The sequence below is a fragment of the Anser anser genome (genome assembly GCF_964211835.1).
Source record: "Anser anser genome assembly, chromosome: Z".
NCBI classification, from domain to species: Eukaryota; Metazoa; Chordata; class Aves; order Anseriformes; family Anatidae; genus Anser; species Anser anser.
In genome coordinates, this window is record NC_139723.1 from 75,257,491 (window position 1) to 75,279,077 (window position 21,587).

The window sequence follows — 21,587 nt, forward strand, 5'->3', positions numbered from 1 at the left end:
ACGGCGACGACAGAACGAAGACGACGACAGCGACGAGGAGGGGCGGTGGTGGTGGCGGCGGCGGGCGGTTGGCGAGGGGGAAATGTCGGCCGGCTCGCTCGCTGCAGCGCGGAAGGGGCCCGGAGCGGCCTGAGGCCTGGGCGTCTGAGGCGTCCCCTGTGAGGAGGGCGGCGAAGGCGGCGCGGATGGAGGGCGGCTGCGGCCCGAGGGGGGGCGGCTGCTGAGCCCCGGGCGGCGGCGGCGGCGGCGGTGAGGGGAGAGGGGTGGGGAGAGGGAAGGGGAAGGGAGAGGGAAGAGAGGTGAAGGGGGAGGAAAGGGGAAGGGAAGGGAGATGAGTTGAGGGGAGAGGGAAGGGGAAGGGAAAGGAGAGGGAGGGAAAGGAGAAGGAAAAAGGAAAAGAAGGGGAGAGGGAAGGGGAGAGGGAGAGGGAATGGGAGGGGAAGAGAACAGGCATTGGAATCAGCATCTCCATTTTTTTTTTGTTATTGTTTTTCTTTTCTCCCTTTTTTTCAGGGCCCCCGAGCACCTGTGTTATGAGCACGCATCTTAGTGTTTGCTAACCGTCTCAAGGCCGTGCCCTGCAGGTCAGTGAGTGCACAGTCCTGTCACGCTGCGTTTCTTTTAGTAAGGCGGTTCGTTATGCTATCGTTAACGCTTTCTATGCAAACTACACGCTTTGAAATTTTTGGGGATGGAGGCCCAAATTCTGAGCACACCTACAGCTCGGCGCTGAGTCAGTAGCCTGCTTGTAAATGCCACCCTTTGTGTAGTCGGTGGTGGCGGGGAGAGGTGCCCGTAAAGCCAGGGATGGGAATGAAACGCGTGGCAAATCATGCACAGCTGTTAAGTCGGATGTCGTCAGTGGGGCGACTCAAATGGGCAGTCATGTAATCTTTAAAAAGAACGAGTGGTAACCGGTTCTGTTTTAACTAAAGCCACAGATCAGTTATTTACTGGTTGTTCAAGTAGGTAATCAAATGAAAAAGAGTGTTGTTTTTTTTTAGTTTTAAAAAAAGAAGCGGGTTGTATTTAACCCTCTGTTCAGCAGCATCTCTTCCATTTGTCAAACCTTTTAATTTCACAGGAAACTGAAAGCAGAAGAATTTGCTGAAAGGGGTAGAATTCAATTATAACCTTTTTAAAGCTCTAAATTTCCAAATAGCGTGTTTGTCTTACGGCAGTGTTAGGGTTGTAATCATGTGACTGACCTCCTGAGTGACACCTGTTTTGTGTGAGAGCAGTCGTCTGGCAGCCTGGGGTAGCAATTTCTGTTCTTTTTTTGTATTCATATTGTAACTGTACAGCTTTCATATCTTCTTCAATTTTAGTTCCTTCAAGCAGATTGTCTTCTTCAATATGTTTTTTTCCAGAGTATTCCCCTCAACTCTATGAAAGCATCAGCCTTTGTGGTACTTAATATTCTTTATTAGTGTGAGACAGTGCCAAGTAAGTGAATAAACTTCCCATGTGTTTGTGCTGCTGGTCCTTGCTTGCTGTTGACCACAAAAATCTTTATGTTCCCTAACAGAGCATTTTTCTTACACCACCTGGTTTCCCATCAAATTAGAGAATGCTGCCACTTTGAATGGACTCAGTGCAGTATTTATATTTTATTGTCATTAGCTGTTATGAAATGTTTTTCCACACAGTGTTTAAAAACAACAATTAAATGTTTAATCATTTTAAAGTATTTTTTTACATTTCAGTATACTAATGGTATAGTATTACTATGGTAATACTAATAAAACATCAGTCAGTACATAGTCTGACTAGAGTTTCTTAGAAGAACAAAGCTATGCAGATTATTTTCTTGATTCACCTCAGAGGTTATTTCTCCCAAATAGTGCAATCAAGTAACTGCTCTGGTCAGTTCTCTTTGGCAGCTCATGGTTTCTTTCCTTAGATAGCTTTCTCTTTGTGCTAAGATTTGGAAGCGCTTCCTTCATCTGTCTGTTGACTGCTTATAAATTCCCCATGCTGCAAAGGTTACTGTAGAACATGAAAGTTGGAGGAAAAAGGAAAAAAAAAAAAAAAAAACATGCTAAGCAAACTTGAGTGTGATGATGTCTGAAGGGATTATTTTTAAATGTGGCTTGACCTCTTGTTCTTCCCTTTTTATGATTTCTAAAATGTGAGGTTAGCCCATTCTATTCTTTAAAGATGGAAGCGTCAAAATCTTAGTGTTGGGCAATTCTGTCAGTCCAAAAAATTTAGGCATTTCTGTACAGTCTTACTTAGGGATTCTTGACAGCATAGTTTTGCAGTGTAGGGCAGGCTTCAGAAGCACGTCACAGGTGATGTGGCAGATTTTATTTTTCTTTTGCAAAGGTAAATGTGCTGGAAGACATTCAGTGGGAGCTTGGAGATTATTGCCCCAGAGGTAACTGTGGAACTGGCCACTGATGTTTGCTGGAGATGGTAGCTTTGGGTTTATACTTGCCCCAGAGCTGTGAATTCAGCTCACGTTAGGAGATGCTGTTGCACAGACGCTTTTTTCAGTATGCTGTGGCTCTCGTTTAGTATTGTCCATTACTGTCTTTGGTATCTTTTCCATAGTTTGGTAACTTCCTTGATGACAATTTTTTTCTGATGTAATTTTGGTGTTAAAGTTTTAAAACACAGAATTAGGCAAGGAAATCTTTAGCTACTTGCTTCTTCTTCAAGGGTTTTAACTGAAATATCCAAGATTTCTAAAAATGTAATTTTTTGAATTTGATTTGATGATCTTTACCCTATAATATTTCAAGAAAAGCAACAAAAATAGGCTTTGGTAGTCTAACAAAATGCCTGAGGTACCTAAGACAAGTAAACTAGAAATATGATAGCTGTCTTTATTTCCAGCTTTGAAGGAATGGGGAGAATGGCAGATTGGCAGACTGATCATCTGCTTCCTTTTGAATTCCTGAAAAAAAAACACCTCCAGCTGGAACGAAAACTATTCCTAAGCATCTAGAATATAGCAGATCAGTAAAAGACAGCATCGGTTTGTCAAGGACAAATTGTTAAAAATAATCTTATTTCACTAATAGGCCTACTATATATGGGAGGATAAGTAGATGTTTGTATTTGAGCTTTAACAGGGCTTTTGGTTCTGTTTCTCAGGATGTTTTTGTAACCAAGCTGGGGAAGAACAGTTGGGAACAGCTACTGTTGTGGGGGGCGCAGAGGTAATTGAATGAGGAGGTCAGTTCTTCGTTAGCTGCTCTTCAGGATTTTCAGTTTCCATACTGAAATAATGTGATTATTACAAATGAAGTGGGCATGAAGCTAGGAGGAATTGCAGGCCTTATGGAGTGTGGTAGTGGAAATCAAATTGTCTTCAAGACTCAGAAGCCAGCGGGAGGGAGGGGATACAAATCATTAGAGTTGTGTGGTGGGCTGCACTTTAGGAAGAGCAGTCAGTTACACAAAAATACGATGCTGTGTTTCTTAGAAGGAAAGAATTTGGGGGCCATAAGGAGCAGAATGCATATAAGGAATGTCATGCAAGTCATACCTCTGTATGTTTCAGTAAGATGTGTGAAGCATTTTTTACCCTCAGTTCAGGCATTAGCTTGCATGCTGTGTGGTTTCTATCTCAGTGCAGAAGGAAATGGGGAAGCTGTGCAGACTGTCAAGGACAACCCTGAGACATCTGCAGAAAGTTTGATATAACAAAAACTGGGAAGGGCAAAAGCAGCAATTAGATTAGTCTGCAAAATGAACAATCTACTAGTAAAATAACAACCTACGAATTTTGAAAATAATAAACCTATGGTACAGTCTAATCTGGAATTTCTGATTAAAGAGGAATTGGGAGTCTACTTTAGTGAGACCAAGGGGCTTCCTTCACAAATAAGCATTACTCTTTTCAGGCGTTCTTTAATGATATAATGTCAGTGTACCTCTGTTACTAAATACAGTGCTATATAAAAGCTCAAAGAAATTATAGTTTTTGTTTCTGCTGTTTCATTTAGTAATTTGAGTATTTCTGCACCAGGCTGAGTAGTTAGTTCATTTGTAATGTAGATGGTCATGAGCTTGGTTAGTCTTGAGGTTGGCAAGGTAATTTAAGACTTGATGGTAGGGAGTTTCCAAGATAATTTAAGTGTGAACTGAACTCTTGATGGTGCTTGTTAAGAGTTATTAGCTGGGTTTGGACCTCAGAAGATTTCATGTCAGAATTTTGAAACTTGTGTCCTGTATGGGGGTAACCAAACTCTTCCATTCATGAGATTAAAAACTTACTATTTTTGCCTGTGTCTGAAACAAAACAAGAAAATTCTAAGCCTAAACAAGAGCATACCCTTGGTTTTTACTGGCTCATTTTCATTCCCAGTGTCAATTTTCCAGCTTTTGATCTTACTTGTATTATATCATAGGTGCTTTACTCCCCAGAAATGGGAGTGTGCTGATAGGTGCTCTTCCCTTCAGTGAGGAAACTTGTTACGTCTTCTAAGTGCTCAAGGAGCATTGTCTAAGCAGAGACAACATTCTGAGCGAGTTCATTGATTTCAGGAGAAAATTCTTTAAGGGTTCAGGAATTTCAGCCAGCTGATACTGTGGAGTCATGTGCTAATAGTGAGAAGCCTGTCAAAGCGAAGAAACGGAATTATGGGAAAGCAGTTTACCTTTGAGCTAACGACCAGGTTCAGAGGCAAATGCTGCTTGCCACAGAGAGGCATGCCCTGCAGTAATATATTTTAAGTCCTGATACAAGTAATTCTAGTACTGTGGGTCTCAAATATGGCTGTCCTATTAGGCAGAATTTTGTTCGCAGTAAGAGCTCCTCTCTAGCATTATGCTTCTCACCTTGCATTTAAGCAGTTTGTGTTAGGAACTAGTTTTAACCTATTTCTGTAAAAAATTTTTTGAACTGAAATTTTGAAAATGTGTATACATTGTTTCAAAACAATTTGTCATTAGTTGTAGTCTGGTACAATCATAGTTATTCAGGTTGGAAAAGACCTCTAAGATCATCTAGTCCAACCTTTAACCTAGTCCACCACTAATCCATGCTACTAAGTTCTACCTCTACATCTTTCTTGAAGACCTCCAGGCATGGTGACTCAGCCACTTCCCTGGGCAGCCTATTCCTCTGCACAACTGCTGCACAACTTTTTTGATAAAGAAATTTCTCCTAACATCCAACCCAAACCTCCCCTGATGCAACTTGAGGCCATTTCCCCTCGTTTTGCCACTTGGTGCTTGGGAGAAGAGCCTGATCCCTGCCTCACTACAACGTCCTTTAAGGTAATTGTAAAGTACAGTGAGGTCTCCCCTGAGCCTCCTCTTGTCCAGGCTATTGAAGCCCAGCTCCCTCAGCTGCTTTTATAAGACACATTCTCTAGGCCCTTAGTAGCTTCGTTGCACTTCTCTGGACACACTTCAGCACCTTGATGTCCTTCTTGTAGTGAGGGACCCAAAACTGAACAGAGTGTTTGAGGTATGGCCTCACTAGGGCAAAGTACAGGGAGACAATCACTTCCCCAGTCCTACTGGCCACACTATTCCTGATCCAAGCCAGGATGCAGTTGGCCACCTGAGCATACTGATGGCTCATGTTCAGCCAACTCTCAACCAATACCCCCAGCTCTCTTTCAGAAGGCAACTTTCCAGCCACTCTTTCCTCAGCCCTGCACTGGGGGTTGTGCCCCAGATGCAGGACCCGGCACTGAGCCTTGTTGAACCTCATACAGTTGGCCTCTGCCCATGGGTCCAGGCCACGCAGATCCCTCTTCAGAGCCCTCCTGTCCTCAAGCAGATCAACACTCGCACCTAACTTGGTGTCATCTGCAAACTTACTGAGGGTATGCCTTTCAAAATGATGCCTTTCATTTTGTATTTTGAGAGTTAAATTAGGAGCCAGGTGAAGAGCAAAAAAGATGTTGTTTACTTGGATAACTACGAAGTTGCTTTTGTCTTTGAAAGTGGTTGAAATTATGGTACAACTCAATTCCTTCTTTATTTTAGAATGTTTGGTGCATGTTTGTAATCTTTTTTGGATCCCATCATGGTAGAAACAGTGCAGCATCTTGCACAAGAAAATTTACCTTCAATCTTGATTGCAGCTCTTTAGGTATGACTGGTAAAAAGTTGTATAGGTGTGACTCATGGAGCATATGCTGTATAATGGTATTTACATAGCATAAGGTGTGGCTATAATAGGCACCCAAAGCTACGTATGTCAGATAGTACTGGCTTAATGAAGTAAATATGAATGGAGAAGAAACGCTTCTTGGTGGAATTCACTATTATACTAGAAATAGGAAAGATTTTCTGTTTTCTGAGGAAACAAGAATGATACAACAGAAAGCACAAGGACATGCTCAGAGTAAGTTACAGAGAAATTAGTTAGGTATCCTGCATTCACGATTTACAAATTGTCTGTCCAAAATGTAGGACAGGCAGATAGTAAGGGGATGCTTTGACCTCACATTAGAAATAATTAATAACGAGAATGATTCTAATTAGAATTATTAGAATAATTAAATAATTAGAAATACTAATTATTCAATAAACATACTAAGATGAATAAAAGATAAAAAGTGCATGTATGCATTTCTTACAAGATACAAGAAGGTAACTCAATCTGTTTTCAGAATATGGGATGCTCAGTGGACAACAGTTAACGGATTAAAAAGACTACTTTCACTGTTTGGAAATTAATTACAAAAGGAGCACAATGGGGGAGACCAATCCTTAGGAAAAAATCACAGAATAACCATTTTCTTTATTGGAAATAAGACAACTTTCAGTTGTGCTTTCATACATGACATACCTGCTTAAGCAGTGTACTGAGAGCTTAGTAAATAAGTGGTTTACTTTAACAAGTTCTGAAGGAATTGAAAAGTAAATTGAGGGAAATTTTAGTAGTATCCTGTCTTTTAAATCTTTGAAATTCAGTCAAAAGTGAAAGCAATTAAAAATACGACAGTGAGGAAGCCGTGCTAAAAAGTATTTCAGTTGAATGAAACCAGCTAAAATGGTAACTTTGGTGGAAAGGCAAACCAGTCTGACCAGAAAAATAAACATTATTATTTTTTAATATATGAAGTATCTGTGATTAAAATGATACTTGTAAAAAAAAAAAAGAATAAAATCAATCTAGAAGCATTTTAACTAACCATGTAACAAGTTGGTGAAATTTTCTCTAATAGATTTGTGCAGCTCACTGGCCCTTTACTTAATGACATGCCTGTATGAATATGGCTAAGTATTTCCAGCAGTCCTGACTGTAACAGAGTAAATAAGTGCAGAGAAAAGAAAAGTGTAGCAAGTCTAATATGAATGAACTGAGACCTGTGCTCTTCTGAAGAAGAGCAGAAGAGGAGTAGGAAGGTGAATTAATCAGCTGGTATGTTGTTTCTTGTTACGTGAAATTTCAAATCTAAAAAGAGCTATATCACAAGTAGACTAACCTATATTTCACTGTATTTTTATGCTCGATTAACTAAGAGTGGAAAATTTAAATGCATGGTTGAGGAACGGTTCATTTTAAAAAAGCTACTTTTTAGCTTTCTGGAAACATTTAATTTTTAACCTTTCTTTTGTCCAAAATAGTTGATTTCATCTGGAAGGGGGAAAAAAAAAAAAAAAGGAATAGCTTTTCTTTTAGAATTTATACTAATCCTGAAAATTAGGACTATAGTCTTACTAACAGACAGAAGAATTGACTTCTGGATCTTCTGGACCACAAAGATGAAATAGAGTAGTTCTGCTGTGTTGCTAGAAATGACAAATTGGAATGTCATGATATCTTGATTTCTGCAGAGAACTTCAGAGCACCTTGCTGAAAATCTTGTTCGTGTTATCAGAGTCCTTGTGTGAAATCAGAAAAGTCTATTATTGTGTTTAAAAATGACCGTTAAACAGCTCTTTTCTGCATATATAATATACAGATATTTTAATGTAATTAAATGTTTTCTTGTGTTACAGTTCTGATCTACTTTCACGTGAGCTGCACTGTGTGGCTGGAGTGATCCTTCAATAATGAGTGGTGCAGCTTTGGGACTTGAGATAGTATTCGTCTTTTTTCTGGCCTTATTCCTACTTCATCGGTATGGAGACTTCAAGAAACAGCATAGACTGGTGATCGTAGCAACATTACTGGCTTGGTATCTCTGCTTTCTTATTGTGTTTATACTGCCTCTGGATGTTAGTACGGTAAGAAACTTGTAAGGTTTTCCATTCTGTTGTGTAAAATGTGTATTTCTTTTTTAACTCTTAATTGCAGTAGATAATATCTTAAAAAGCAAATAATGTTTTCAGATAGTATCTTTTTAAACTAAACACATCACTTTTTTCATGACTGTTTCTCTGTTTACAGTCAATTTTGTTAATTTCATCAGTAAATGAATCTTTCAAATGTTTTAGAATTTTTATAGAATTTTTTTAAAAATCTGTTTCAACAGCATAAAAACACTTTCAATTTTTTACTTAATTGTCCTGCTGATTAAGTGTTGTTTTGAGTGTTAGATAAATTGCTCCCAAATGTAAATTCAGAGGACAGGAATTGTCTTTAAAAATGGGACTTGTTATTTTTAGATTAACATTGTATTTTTTGCTTGTCACTGATGGAAAAAATATATATATCTATATGTATATTTGTCTTTTAGACAATTTATAATCGATGCAAACTTGCTGTTAACTCCAGCCCTGCAGAAAGTAATGGCTCTTACGTTACTCTTGCTCCAAGGTATGAGTTGCATGTTTTCTTTGTTAGAATTCTTAAAGAAGTATTTTATGATTTTCTTTTTTTTAAATGATAGGAGTGTACTGTGTTTTTAGGACTAATAAACAAATGTTATTTTTGTGATGTGATATTTGAAGATAGTAAGCATACAGGAGCGTGAGGGAAGAGAAGATGAAGAAAAGCGCATCTGTTGGTAGCGCATCTGTTATTTGTAATAACAATAGTTCTAGTTGATTACCGAAGTATTGCTATTTATTTTTTCATTTCACCATAATTTCTTCTGTTTTGTTGCTAAAGAGATAGAAGGAAGCTTTTTTGAACAATCTTGCTTATCTGTCAGGAGATGCCTTGGTGAATGCTTAGATTTTCAGATCTGAAGCCTTTAGGAGTATGAAGGAAAGATAATTTTACATGTTATGAATGTAAAGATTAGTAGACTTTTCTTATATGCAAGCAACATATCTACTTACTTATTATAATGGCACATATAATAATTGGAGTTAGAATAGAATAGTTCAGTTGGATATAGTTGTATCTTGGAATAGTTCAGATGATCGTCAAAGATTGAGTCCAACTCCAGACCACCTCAGGGCTAACCAGAAAAGAAAGAAAGCAAGTTACTGAGGGCATTGTCCAATTGCCTCTTGAGCACTGTCAGGCATGGGGCATCAGCCGCCTCGCTAGGAAGCCTCCTTCAATGTTTGGCAAGGTAAATAACATTTTCCCAGTGTCCAGTCTGAACCTCTCTGGCTAGAAATTTCGGAGTTAATTAAATTGATAGTATACTGCCAAAGTAACAATGGCCTGCTTGCTTTTTTCAGGCAGGAAGGAGATCATCCCTAAAGCATGGGGAATGTAGATGAATGTTGGCTCCTTCTGTGTGTGGCACTTTCACCTCCGTTAGCTATTTCCACACCTTGTAGGTACACACAATGTAGGACCTGTAAGGTGTTTAGAACATTTAAAGTTTTGGTTATGTGTCATGTATTGCCAGGTTTGTTATTCCAAAGTGGAGACTACCTGGAAGTCGTATATCAGTGGAAGAACTGTAAAATGCCAGATTTAGTGATGCAACTTTTAACCTTCTATTTAAGACTTCTCAGTGTGTGTTAGTTAAATGTAGATAAATACATGATTTGAAGACTATTAATAGCCTTTTAATTTACCTATAATTCCAGAGTATGCTGATGGGTGTTGTAGTATATGACTTATCAAATAGGAATATTAACCTAATTGCGTTGATACTGTTAGTGCAAATCAGCTCTTAAAACTTTGAAATGTTTTAGTCACACAGCCTGTCATACTATGGTAATTTGATAGTTTGAAAATATGTAGGCTATGTACATAAAAACTCACAACACAGGCTTAACTAGTTTGACTCTGGAAAACATCAATTATTTCTCAATAGATACTCCTATTAAACTGGTAATGTTACCCCTTGACTCACCAATATTTCATTACCCAGATAGGTGTGGGGGGTAAAAAAAAAAAAAGAATGTCTTAGTGTAGATGGCCACTTTGTCACTTGCTGTCTTCTTTTTAAAAGGCTCTCATGACTTTCTTGGGTTTCCTGAAGCAAGTGCTACCTGTCAGAAAAATATTGGCTCAACAAATTAGTTCATGGAAGTCTGACTAAAGTGGACTGGGTTACAGAACAACTAATATACTTTGTTACCACTAAATGATATAGGTAGTATGTCTAGGTGATGGACTCCCTAGATATTCCTGAATAATCTCCTCCACTAGCTAAAGCTGAATGATCTGTCTACAGAAATATTTTTTCTTTGCATGAAGTACTCCTTGCACAGAAAAAAAAAATTGAGCCAGTAAATTGTTTATTAAAATTGTTTCATTTTCTTTAGTCTTTGAGCTGTTCTTTCTCTTTAAAAAAAAAAAAAAAAAAAAAAAAAAAACCCACAAGCCATCCTGTCCAGATATCTTATTTTTAATGGGGAGAATGCTAAATACTTTTTACATGGAAATACAGTTCATTCTTTACCGAGGTGGTAGATGGTTACCTACTTAAATAGCAGTGTATTACTTTTTTGCTTTTTTCAAAGTCCTTCCTTGGTAGGGGAATTTATAGGAAAAAAAATCTATACTATTGACCTTAAAACTAATAATAAGTTTTCTTATGTTGTTACAGCAAGCAAAGATGTTTCAAACCATGGAGTTATATTCCTGATGGAATTATGCCAATTTTCTGGCGTGTTGTGTACTGGACATCACAGTTTTTAACATGGTAAGTAAGACAAAGGAATGACAGTTGGACTGATAAGTGTATAATTTATGTCTAACATCTGAACAGTATATGTAATACATATATATATATAATATATATTATATATGTAATGTAATTGTACTTTAGACTACAGGACATCAAAATAGTGCTATGAATAAATTGCGCAATTTCTGAGTAATACTATAAATTATTTGGTTTAATCGGTTCATACTATATAAAACTATAGATACAGCTACAGCAAACGGATTGTGCTTTTGGTTTAGATTGATGTATGGTCTGTGATCAGCCCATCCTCATATTATTTTTGTAGCTCAGTCAAGAAGATTGGTAGTGAGCTCTTGATTAACAGAGATTTTTTTTATAGTAAAGCTAACCATATTGCTTTTATCTACAACTTTTTTTTCAGGTTTACCCTCGGACTGGTACACCTAGGATAAAAACATATAGTTAGCTCATTTTGTTAGAAGCTTGAGAGTCTTTAACTTAAACACTCCTGTGTCAGTATCTTGCCACTGATAAGCTACTTTTTGGTATTGTTTGCTTTCTTCCTAGGATTCTGCTACCTTTCATGCAGTCCTATGCTAGGTCAGGAGGGTTCTCCATTACTGGAAAGATTAAAACTGCATTGATTGAGAATGCAATCTACTATGGCACTTACTTGCTGATTTTTGGAGCGTTTTTAATATATGTTGCTGTAAACCCAAAGTTCAATTTACAATGGTAAGAGTAATGTTGTAAGTACTTGCATGAGTTCTTAAAAAAAAAAAAAAGTAAAAAAAAAAAAAAAAAAACACATAAATGGCCAGCGTAAACATGTTCTGTGGATAAAATGTGTCTTTAAAACAAATAGTTGATCTGATTTTTGCTAGGCAGAATTTTGTTAATTTTTTCAAATGGAAAGAGATAAGTTGACTTTGTAGGAATTTTCTCTTGTAGCTTTCTGTTTTTTTGTAGGGCAGGGGAATTGTTTTTGTATTTGCAGTGATGTTATTTTTTTCCACTCATTGAAAATGCATTTGTCTCTAGTGCTGAAACTTTTTCTCAGTGCTTTCAAAACATCTTTGACAGTATTTCCCATGTAATACTGGTAGATTCTACTTAAAGCTCATAAGGTAATTTTAAGAAAATTGATACTTATAACACCGCTGATACTCTTCCATGCTAGATAGAGTAGTAAATGCTGTTTTGTACTGCCTAGTTGCTTTCAACTTCTGTTTCTGAAATACTAATCCTGGGTTCTGAGGCTGTTTCTTAGAGAGATTCCAATTATGGTATTTTGATCTCATTTTAATTACATTTGCGAAGTTCATGTCCTTTCCTAAAGGAACGTATTTTGAGACCAAATGCTTATGTCTCCCTCCAGAGAGGGTGCACCTGAAAGAACATTTTGCTGCTTTCAGAAATGTGAGAGGTAGGGAAAAATCATGGCAGTTGTAAATGCAGCCAAGGCAACAGACTGGGCCTAGACAAGAATTACAGATGATACTGAGTTTGTTCCTGTAAATTTGAAAGCCCTCTTGGAGCACAGATACTTCAAAGTTACTTTCTTGCAGGTGGGAAGTAGGTTGTAATTTGTTTTTCTTTTTTTTCCTGTTTGTTTTGAAGGAACCAACTTCAGACTATTGGGATAGCTGCTGCAAACACATGGGGTCTCTTTCTTCTCGTGCTGCTTTTGGGCTATGGTTTGGTGGAAATTCCTCGTTCTCACTGGAATGGGGCTAAGAGGGGTTATCTTCTCATGAAGACCTATTTCAAAGCTGCCAAACTAATGACTGAAAAAGCAGATGCAGAGGAAAATTTAGAGGATGTTATGGAGGTAAGTAACTAGATTTTGCTGTGAAATAAGTGAAGGCTGCTGTTGTTCATCTCTGAATTTCCTGGTGTTAACATACTTCTTGGCAAGAAGCACAAGTAGCATGAAATTTGAAGTATCTGTAAATTAAGAAAATCATCATAGTGTGCCACTTGATGACACTGATAAAAATCAAAAGAGAAATAGAAGAACCTGTATTTCATGGCAACTTGATAGTCATAATTTGTTGTTGTTTTTTTTCTTTTACTGGCCCTTTTGGAGTAATATTGGTGACTAATTAATAACATTCCAGAGTGATGCTTGAAAATCTAGTGTACAAATAATTTGCAGGAACACTAGCAAAACATGTATGTCTTGCTTTTGTGCTCTGCTTCCAGTGTGTTTCTGCAATCTTGAAGAATTTTTAAGTTGAATTTGCAAGACTACAGTGTGTGCCTTTTGAGAACAGAATAGATAGATCACTGGTTTTTCAAAGAGTTTCTCTTGAGAGAGACATTATTATTGCTTGTGTGATTGAGCAGTAGTCTCTTATGTAGTTCAAGAACAGAATGGAAAACCAACCCATTGAATTGCTGTTGCTTGCTGTACTGCTGTAATACCATGGCTTAGAAGTAATGTTTCAGAAGACTTGTAGGGTAGGGTGGTAACTTATTTTGACCTGTCACCAAAGAAAATAATAGTAGAATTTTCACTCCTTCAATAACAGCATTTCAAAGACAAAATTTACTACAAAATTTACTAGAAAAAGAGCATCAGAAACTTTGCTTACCATGCTAGTAGCACTTGCTGTTTTGCACTGGACTGTTCTTTAGTAGAATGACTGACAGGTTTTGATATTGTCTTACCCAACGTATTATTACGCATTAACAATATAATGCATAAAATCTTGTTTCAAGAATTAAGATCTAGTAATATACTCTTTTTTTTTCTTTCAATCTATAAACAATTGCACTATTCCTTTAGAATTCTTGGCCAGTATATTTTCTCTATTTTCTAACCTTCGTAAGAACAGTGAAATACTTGATAATAAGCAAAAATTCTTAAGAATTCCAGTGCTGACTGAGAACTTGATTGTAAATTATACATTGCTGCTATGGCAAATAAATCACCAAGTTTTAGCTCTCACCTGCTTAAGTTTAAGCTTTTGTTTTCTTCGTTTATCAGAGGGAAGACATTACTAAAACTCTAGAAATCATAGTACCAGAGGACACCTAACAAAATTGTTTGGTTTTATTTACTTTTTTTTATTCTGGTGCTGTACTTGACAGGGCTGAATGTTAGGATTGACCTTTACAGACATTCTTGCAGGATTTTGTTTGTTTTTCTGTATCGTACCATATAATGGCAATTTTTTTGCTCAGTAGATTCAGACGGAATTCTGAGTCACTGAAACCCACCTGTTAGAACAGCCTTTTAAACATCGAAGAACTGTCTGCATCTACTTAGCCTTCCTTGTTGCACTAAACAAACGAAGTTCTTCTGTCTGCCTAACCGTCCTGTTGGATGTGATTTCTAAACTTTCACAATTACTTCTGTTGTCTAGACTCTACAACTTGTATCTTTTTTTAAAGTACAGTTTGTAATAATAAGAACACCATCAAAAGATTGTCTCTGCATTGTTGATAGGATGAAAAATAAAACCTAGTTCTCACTAAGCCTGATAAACTGCTAGAATTGTTTCTAACAAATTATTTAGCTGTTTTATTACTCATAAATATCAAATAGTCTTAGAAGCCAGCTATGTAGAGATAAATGTGAGCAAGATAGAAGATAGTGTAAAAAGATACTCATTTAGCTACTTGAAGTAATAAAGTGAAACTAAACAAGGTAAGGTGGAGACTCCGTTATGTACAACTAAAACAGGAAGGTGTGCTCCATTTCAACATGCGTGCATAGAAACCAATCCTCTACACAATTGCAGAGTAATACTTGGACACTGTCAATGTGGTATGTTTTTTTAAATACACAACTTCTTTGTAAATACACATTCAGTTGTCTTTTTTTAGATGTCTAATAATCATAGAATGGGTTGGTGTGGAAGGTACGTTAAAGATCATCTAATTCCACCCCACCTGCCATGGGCAAGCTTTGCTGGTTAGAGGCTCTGATGGTTAGTGTTTCCATTGGCAGGGATGGGGCTCTTACCTGACCCTGTAAAGTTATATCTAGTTAACATATTGAAACAACTTTTTTTTTCTTCTCAACAGGAAGTCCGTAAAGTAAGTGAGAGTATCAAGTACAATCACCCCTTGAGAAAATGCGTTGACACAATACTGAAAAAGGTAAGTAATAATAACAATAGTAAAAAAAATAAAAATAAAAAAATTGCACATCTTTTGCAATAACCGTTCATGGAGGTGGGAGCACATCCTGCACCTGTTGCTTGTTTTCTTTTCCATTTAACATAAAATCTCTAATTGGAGTTTTGTGGCTTTCTGACCAGACTTGGAGTTGAAATTCTTTACAGAAGGATTTCTTAAGATGAATGTAATTATCTGATGTCTTTTGAGATACATAGTATATTAGAAACGGAAGTAGTAGCAGTTGATTACTTATAAAACCTTCTTTTGAAGTATAATGAGGTATGTAGCAAATGCCATCTGTTTTTTGCTCTATGCCTTATTCTGAATTCATTCAAAACACGAAGTATGTTTTTGATAAACAGATATGGCACTTTGAATTATTTAAGAATATCGTGCTGATCTTTCTTGAACAAGAAAATATGGACTTTTCTTCTACTTGTAGAAGATAGATTTTTTTTTTTTCCTTTTGATACTGGCATCTATATTTAGAGTGAGCTTTTCTGTTACACAAAATGCTTAAAACATCTTAAAAATAATTAACAGAAACCATTTCATTTTCCTGCATCTTTCAGTCAATTTTCTTTTTCTTACCAGTGTCCTAATGAGTACCAGGAAAGAATGGGTAGGAACATGGATGATTATGAAGATTTTGAAGAAAGACAGAACAGTTATCCAAGTGAAAAAAGTTTGGTCAAACTTCACAAGCAGGTAATAATATATAATATGTATATATAATTAGATATTCTCTCATTAATAAATGACAGAGTGCCCAATTTATGCTAATGTAATGAGAATAAATGCAAATCAAGCTAAGATTTTCAGATTTTACCTGAATAGCTTTATGTAGTGTTTTTTTGGGATGCTACTTAACTTTTCTCAGCAAAAGAAAATATGAATTTTAATATCCCAAATGATCCAGATCTGTTTTCTGGATATGTGAGAACTGTTCTTGTCACTAGACAACTTGAAAATATTTTAATTGCTGTGATGATTTGATGATTTTTGATGGCCTTGTAACGACTGATTGACAGTGAATTCTTAAAAAGTAACTAGTGAAAGGGTGGCATTCACTGAGACTCAAAACTAAAGTGGTATTTTGGAAAAAGGAGGCTGTTAATGCTACACATCAATTGTGATAAAAGAAGAGCAAAACCCAGAAGTCGTGTAGTTCTCTTGGGACTTTTCTATTAAGATAGTTAACTGTCTGCTTTTGTGAGCATACAGAATTATCTTTGCAGTTCTGTAATGTAGAATTTAACGTATTTTTGCAAGGCTTTTCTCTCATTTTTTGAAATGAGTATGTTGTAACCATAATTTCTTGGAATTTATGATAGGTAATTTATTCAGTACAGAGGCATCGTCGTACACAGGTCCAGTGGCAAATACTTTTAGAACAAGCCTTTTACTTAGAAGATGTGGCAAAAAATGAAACTAGTGCAACTCGACAATTTGTTCATACGTTTCAGTCCCAGGAACCAGAGAATAAATTTGTTCAGTATTTCTACACACCAACTGTTGGTAAGTGCTGTTGTGCAGATTTGAACATGTAAACCAATTACAGTTTTATATCTACAGTTAAATTTACTGGATTAATTGGTAATGTTCTGTGAGAAGAACAGATTGTTTTATATGAAAATGTTCAGTTACAGTAGAAGGAAGCAAATGTGCATTTTGGTGCATTTATTTAACAGAATAGCCATCAGGTATTAATTTTTGCACTTGGCCATAAACTTTTTACAAGCTAATAGCTGTAGCCTGTTGCAATAGTCATTGAAAACTTCTGAATCTTTAAAAGAAAGAAAAATAGAAACTTCAAATTAATAGATCATGGCTACCTTCTGTATTTGTAGGATATTGTCGGGGTGTAAGCCCTTGTGGATTGAAGGAAAAAGGACTCTTCGTCTGTCATGAATTGAATATTAGGAGATGTGGTTGCTGGTGTATCTTTTTAGAAAGTGTCTTCTCATCATGTATTAACTTCTAATTTGTTGTGTACTAGCAGTGAGTTATTGGTGGGGTAAGAAAACTTAATTTTACAGCCTAAGCTTTGGTTATGGTAGAGTAACAGATGTACAAACAAATAAAAAGTGGGTCACCCATAGTATTTGGGCTGAAAGTGAAGAGTCTTGTTCTGCTGCCCTTCATCATTTTTGCAAAATTTACCCCCAAAATCCCAATGTTTTCCACAATTGTGCATACGATTCCTTAGGGGTGAGCCAAATCCCTAGGCATCAGAAAAGTTCTGAATTTGAATTTGTGGAGTCACACATTCAAGCCTTGATTTTAAGGGTGTGCATGCAAGAAGTTTATAGCAGTGTTTTGAGAGAGTTCTGTTTCTGGTTGTGTTAACCCATTAGGGTTGTATGTGTATTTGTTTTTCAGAGTGGTACTGGGAATGTCTTCTACGACCATGGTTTTACAGGGTTCTTGCAGTCGTTTTGGCCATGTTCTCTGTAATCGTCGTGTGGTCAGAGTGCACATTTTTCAGCACAAATCCGGTTTTATCACTATTTGCAGTTTTCATACAGCTGGCAGAAAAGACATATAATTATATATACATAGAGGTAAGTTTGATCACTCAACAAAAACCTTTATAGCTAGAGTGTTATTACAATAGTAGTAGACCAAACTGATTTAAAAACAAGTCTCTGTAAATAATGTCAGCTTTCAGAAGCTCTGTAAAATACAAAATATGAAATTTTGTTTTTGTGGAGGAGGTCTGCCTCTTGCCACTTGTTATATTTGTCTATTACAGGGTGAAGTAGTAGCCCCACTGTCATGAACACCAGGTGTAGAATAAAATGTGCAACATTAGCTTGGAACTTAAATATTTGACTTTGCGTCTGATTGACCGTGTGTGGCCCTTCTCCTAAATTGGAATGTGCTGCCAACCACAAATCCAGTTCTGGGAGATGTGGCTAGCATATGAGTGCACAAAAGTATCAGGAAAGGAGATGAGATGAAATATTTCAATATACTAATAAAATAGGTTGAACTTAATGAACTTAAAATACCTGTTTTTAATACTATTTATGGGAAGAAAATGCCAAATCAGTCATAGTAATTATAAATCACTTATATTAATGCCAGTTACATAATAGAAAGTAGTGGAACAAATGTTTCTAACATCAGTTGTGTTATATGAAGCATGGAACTTTTCAACTATCATTCAAAATTTAAACTAGAAAAAAAAAACACCTGAAACTCATCTCAGATTTGGTGTTACTGTCCTGTCTCAAAATGAAAAATTACACTGCAGTCAACCTGTTGCATACTCAGACTGTGTGCTAACACATTGGTAGAGTTCTTGTGGTTTTAACCTGGCCAGCAGCTAACCACCACACAGCTGTTTGCACATTCCTGGCCAGCAGTGGGGTGGGGGAGAAAATTGAAATGGAAGATTCAAGAACTTGTGGTTTGAGTTTAGAACAGTTTAATTAAAAACAAACAAACAACAACAAAACATGACAAACAGAAAAAACAAGTGAAACGAGTGATGCACAATGCAATTGCTTGCCACCTACTGGCTGTTCTCCAGCCAGTCCCCAAACAGTGTCAGCTCTCCTGGCCAACTCCCCCATTTTTATTGCTAAGTGTGATGCCATATGGTTTGGGATATCCCTTTGGCCAGTTTGGGACAGCTGTGCTGGTTGTATCTCCCCTCAGCTTCTTGTGCAACCCCAGTCTTCTTGCGGCAGTGCTGCCCGAGAAAGTAAAAAGTCCTTGAATTAGTGTAAGCACTGCTCTGCAACAACTAAAACATTGTGTTATCAATATTGTTCTCATTCTAAATACAAAGCACAGCATCATACCAGCTACTAGGAAGAAAATTAATTTTATCCTATCTGAAACCAGGACAGTTCTACATTCAAATTTCACTTTTCTTTTCCAGATGGCCTGTTTTCTTACCATCTTTTTCCTAAGTATTTGTGTTTATTCCACTGTCTTCAGGATCCGTGTATTTAACTATTACTACTTAGCTTCACATCATCAGACAGATGCATACAGTCTCCTTTTCAGTGGCATGTGAGTATGTGACACACAGTTTGCAGATTTTCTGCTGAGTAGTCAATTGAAAGTATCAGTTAAACTCCTACTTATATTCTTTCATTTATAATCATATGGGTCTAAAACCTACTGAGCTGTTCATCATTATTCTGTGATAATAGAATCACAGAATGGTTTAGATTGGAAGGGGCCTTAAAATCATCTAGTTCCAAGCCCCTTGCTGTGGGCAGGGATGCCTTCCACTTGACCAGGTTGCCCAAAGCCCCATCCAACCTGGCCTTGAAGGCCATACATCTTATTATGATTTCTTAATATCTTTAATGCAAGAGATTGATTTAAATGCTGTTATCTCTTACATTTGTGCAGGTTATTTTGCCGTCTTACTCCACCGTTATGCTTGAACTTTTTGGGCTTGACCCATATGGATGCAACAATCTCTCACAGAGACGCTCAGCCAACTGCTTACACATCAGTAAGTACAGAAAATACGGTATTGAGGCTTTGTATGGTTCAGAGAATAGGAAAAATAGTTTGTAATACTTTTTGTAGTGAGATTCAAATATTCATTTATTTTTTCACTAATATTAGACAGTAACAGAGCAAGAGTTTGGTAATGACTGCTAGCTACACAGGAGTTGTTGACAACTCTGCTTTTTGTTTTGGTCTCTGTCTTAAGAAAGTACAGCATTATGCTGGAGAGCGCAAGCTGTTCTACCCTTCCTGACAGCTTTAGTAGGTTCCACTGGCTTTAGCATAATTTTTCCATCTTTATGGATTAATACCAAATCTAACTGGCCACTGAAAAATACTGAGTTTGATTTTACTGAGCAATTGATTTCTGACAGCAAGTGGCATCTACCTTTGTCATTAGCAAGTAGCGTCCTAATGTAGTCCTTCTATAGCAGATGAAAATATCCATGAATTTTTAACTGATTCTGGATTAGGTGAGATAAAAAGAACTAGCATCTTAAACATTTTTAAATGTTTTTTAAATTTTTTTTTCTGGACGTTCTGGGTCAATTGTCTGAATCAGATCTGTGATAATACTTAGCATGTATTGTAGACTGAAAACACCCAGAAAGATCGTGCTATCTACTTGTATGTAGAAGTATATCATTAGAGCTTGCTCATGTGGATTTGTTTTCCAGATAATGGGATCAATGAGAGTGCTGTCCTTCATTGCGGATGGATTCTATATATATTATCCAATGCTTGTTGTCATTCTCTGTATTGCAACCTACTTTAGGTAAGTAATTTGCAAGGCTCATCCTCCACTTTTTTTATATTAGTAACTTCAATTAAGAAGAGATTCGCTTCTTTCCAGCAGTAAACCTGGAACATGTTAATGGATCTGTGACATATTAATAAAAATGCAAAAGATAAATAGCGATCAATTGTTTTATGTGAAATGTATACATTTTAAGAATATCCTTTCTTAAACCATTTGTTTTTACATTTAACTTAATTTCATTTCCCATTAAACATTCATTAATCAGACTGTGGGATCCATTCTGTTCAACCTTCGGAGCCCACAAAAAATTAGATTATGCTATTTGAAATTAAAATTATGGTGAGGAAGCTATATTTTCAGCAAGATTTTCCAATAAACCAAGAAGCATCATTAGAAACTCTTTATCTAATGAACTTTCTAACAGACTAATAACAAATCTCTGCTCAGTTACTGGACTAGCTTGAAAGCATAGTGTTATAAATCATTAAATCTTGCTTGCCTAAGCCACAAATTGCAGGAGTCTGGAAGGGTAATTACAGAAAGTTATATGCTTGTTTGGTCCTTAAATTGGTTTCAAAATGTCTGCTGCTGACCACTGTAAGAGATGAGATAGCTTTTTGTCTGACCCAGCTTGCCTATGTTTACGTTTATTTTCACTTCTTCAGTCTTGCATTGCTTTTCAGTCAGAAGCTATGTATGTGTTTAGCGTCATCTGGAATGTAGTTTGCCTTTAATGTCCTTCAGTAGCCTATGTACATTCACATATAATAAGGCAACAAGAATACAGTCCTAGCTTCTCCATGCTGATCTTCAGGTTAGGCTGGGGGGAAAGAATCCCCAAAAGAAATGAGAAAGGACAGGAAAATGCTGTGTGTGACCTGTCCATGATGATCCTGGGTCTTCACTGTTACGGTGTAATAGAAGAAAAGAAAGTAGAATAAGTTGTTTTGCATGAACTCTAATGCTCTGTAAGAAATTCACGTACATGTGGAACTGAATGTTTAATTAAAATCTATCAAATAAGGCTGTCTCCCTTACTTAATCTAGCTGTCTTAATGCTGAGATAGTACAGGAGAAATCTTCTCTAAGTATATAATGAAGCGATTTTTGAACATGATGTTGATGTTAGTTTGGAGAGAGGAAAAAAACAAAAAACATGGATGCTCTGGTGGGAAGTTGAAAATGTTTCTGGATACAGTTCCTGAACTAGCTTAACCCTAGACAAAAGATGGACCAAGCTTACTCTGGCACCTGATGGGTATTCAAAATGATGGCCTTCAGCTGAAAAGAATGCCAGGCATTTCTTCTGAGTAACA

General features: G+C 36.8%; 1 protein-coding gene across 12 annotated transcripts in view; it reads left to right on the top strand.

The window, feature by feature from the left end:
• The first annotated feature begins 13 nt into the window (after nt 1-13).
• The window catches only part of LMBRD2 (LMBR1 domain containing 2), a 41,550-nt gene continuing 19,976 nt past the window's right edge, over nt 14-21,587 (top strand). For 3 of the 12 annotated variants that reach the window (XR_014577001.1, XM_083818494.1, XM_083818492.1), the window contains exons 1-14: nt 34-249; nt 514-584; nt 7,918-8,145; nt 8,598-8,677; nt 10,821-10,916; nt 11,469-11,636; nt 12,522-12,732; nt 14,937-15,011; nt 15,627-15,740; nt 16,367-16,550; nt 17,415-17,596; nt 18,925-19,058; nt 19,407-19,512; nt 20,189-20,286. Coding sequence is in view for 11 of the 12 variants with exons in the window: in XM_083818494.1 (XP_083674620.1) it covers nt 7,972-8,145; nt 8,598-8,677; nt 10,821-10,916; nt 11,469-11,636; nt 12,522-12,732; nt 14,937-15,011; nt 15,627-15,740; nt 16,367-16,550; nt 17,415-17,596; nt 18,925-19,058; nt 19,407-19,512; nt 20,189-20,286 (1,622 nt within the window). In the remaining variant the exon portion in view is untranslated. Of the gene's footprint in view, nt 250-513; nt 585-1,370; nt 1,447-5,030; nt 5,233-7,917; nt 8,146-8,597; nt 8,678-10,820; nt 10,917-11,468; nt 11,637-12,521; nt 12,733-14,936; nt 15,012-15,626; nt 15,741-16,366; nt 16,551-17,414; nt 17,597-18,924; nt 19,059-19,406; nt 19,513-20,188; nt 20,287-21,587 lie in introns of all 12 variants that reach the window. The other 9 variants (XM_083818502.1, XM_083818493.1, XM_083818498.1 and 6 more) reach the window with 9 other exon arrangements.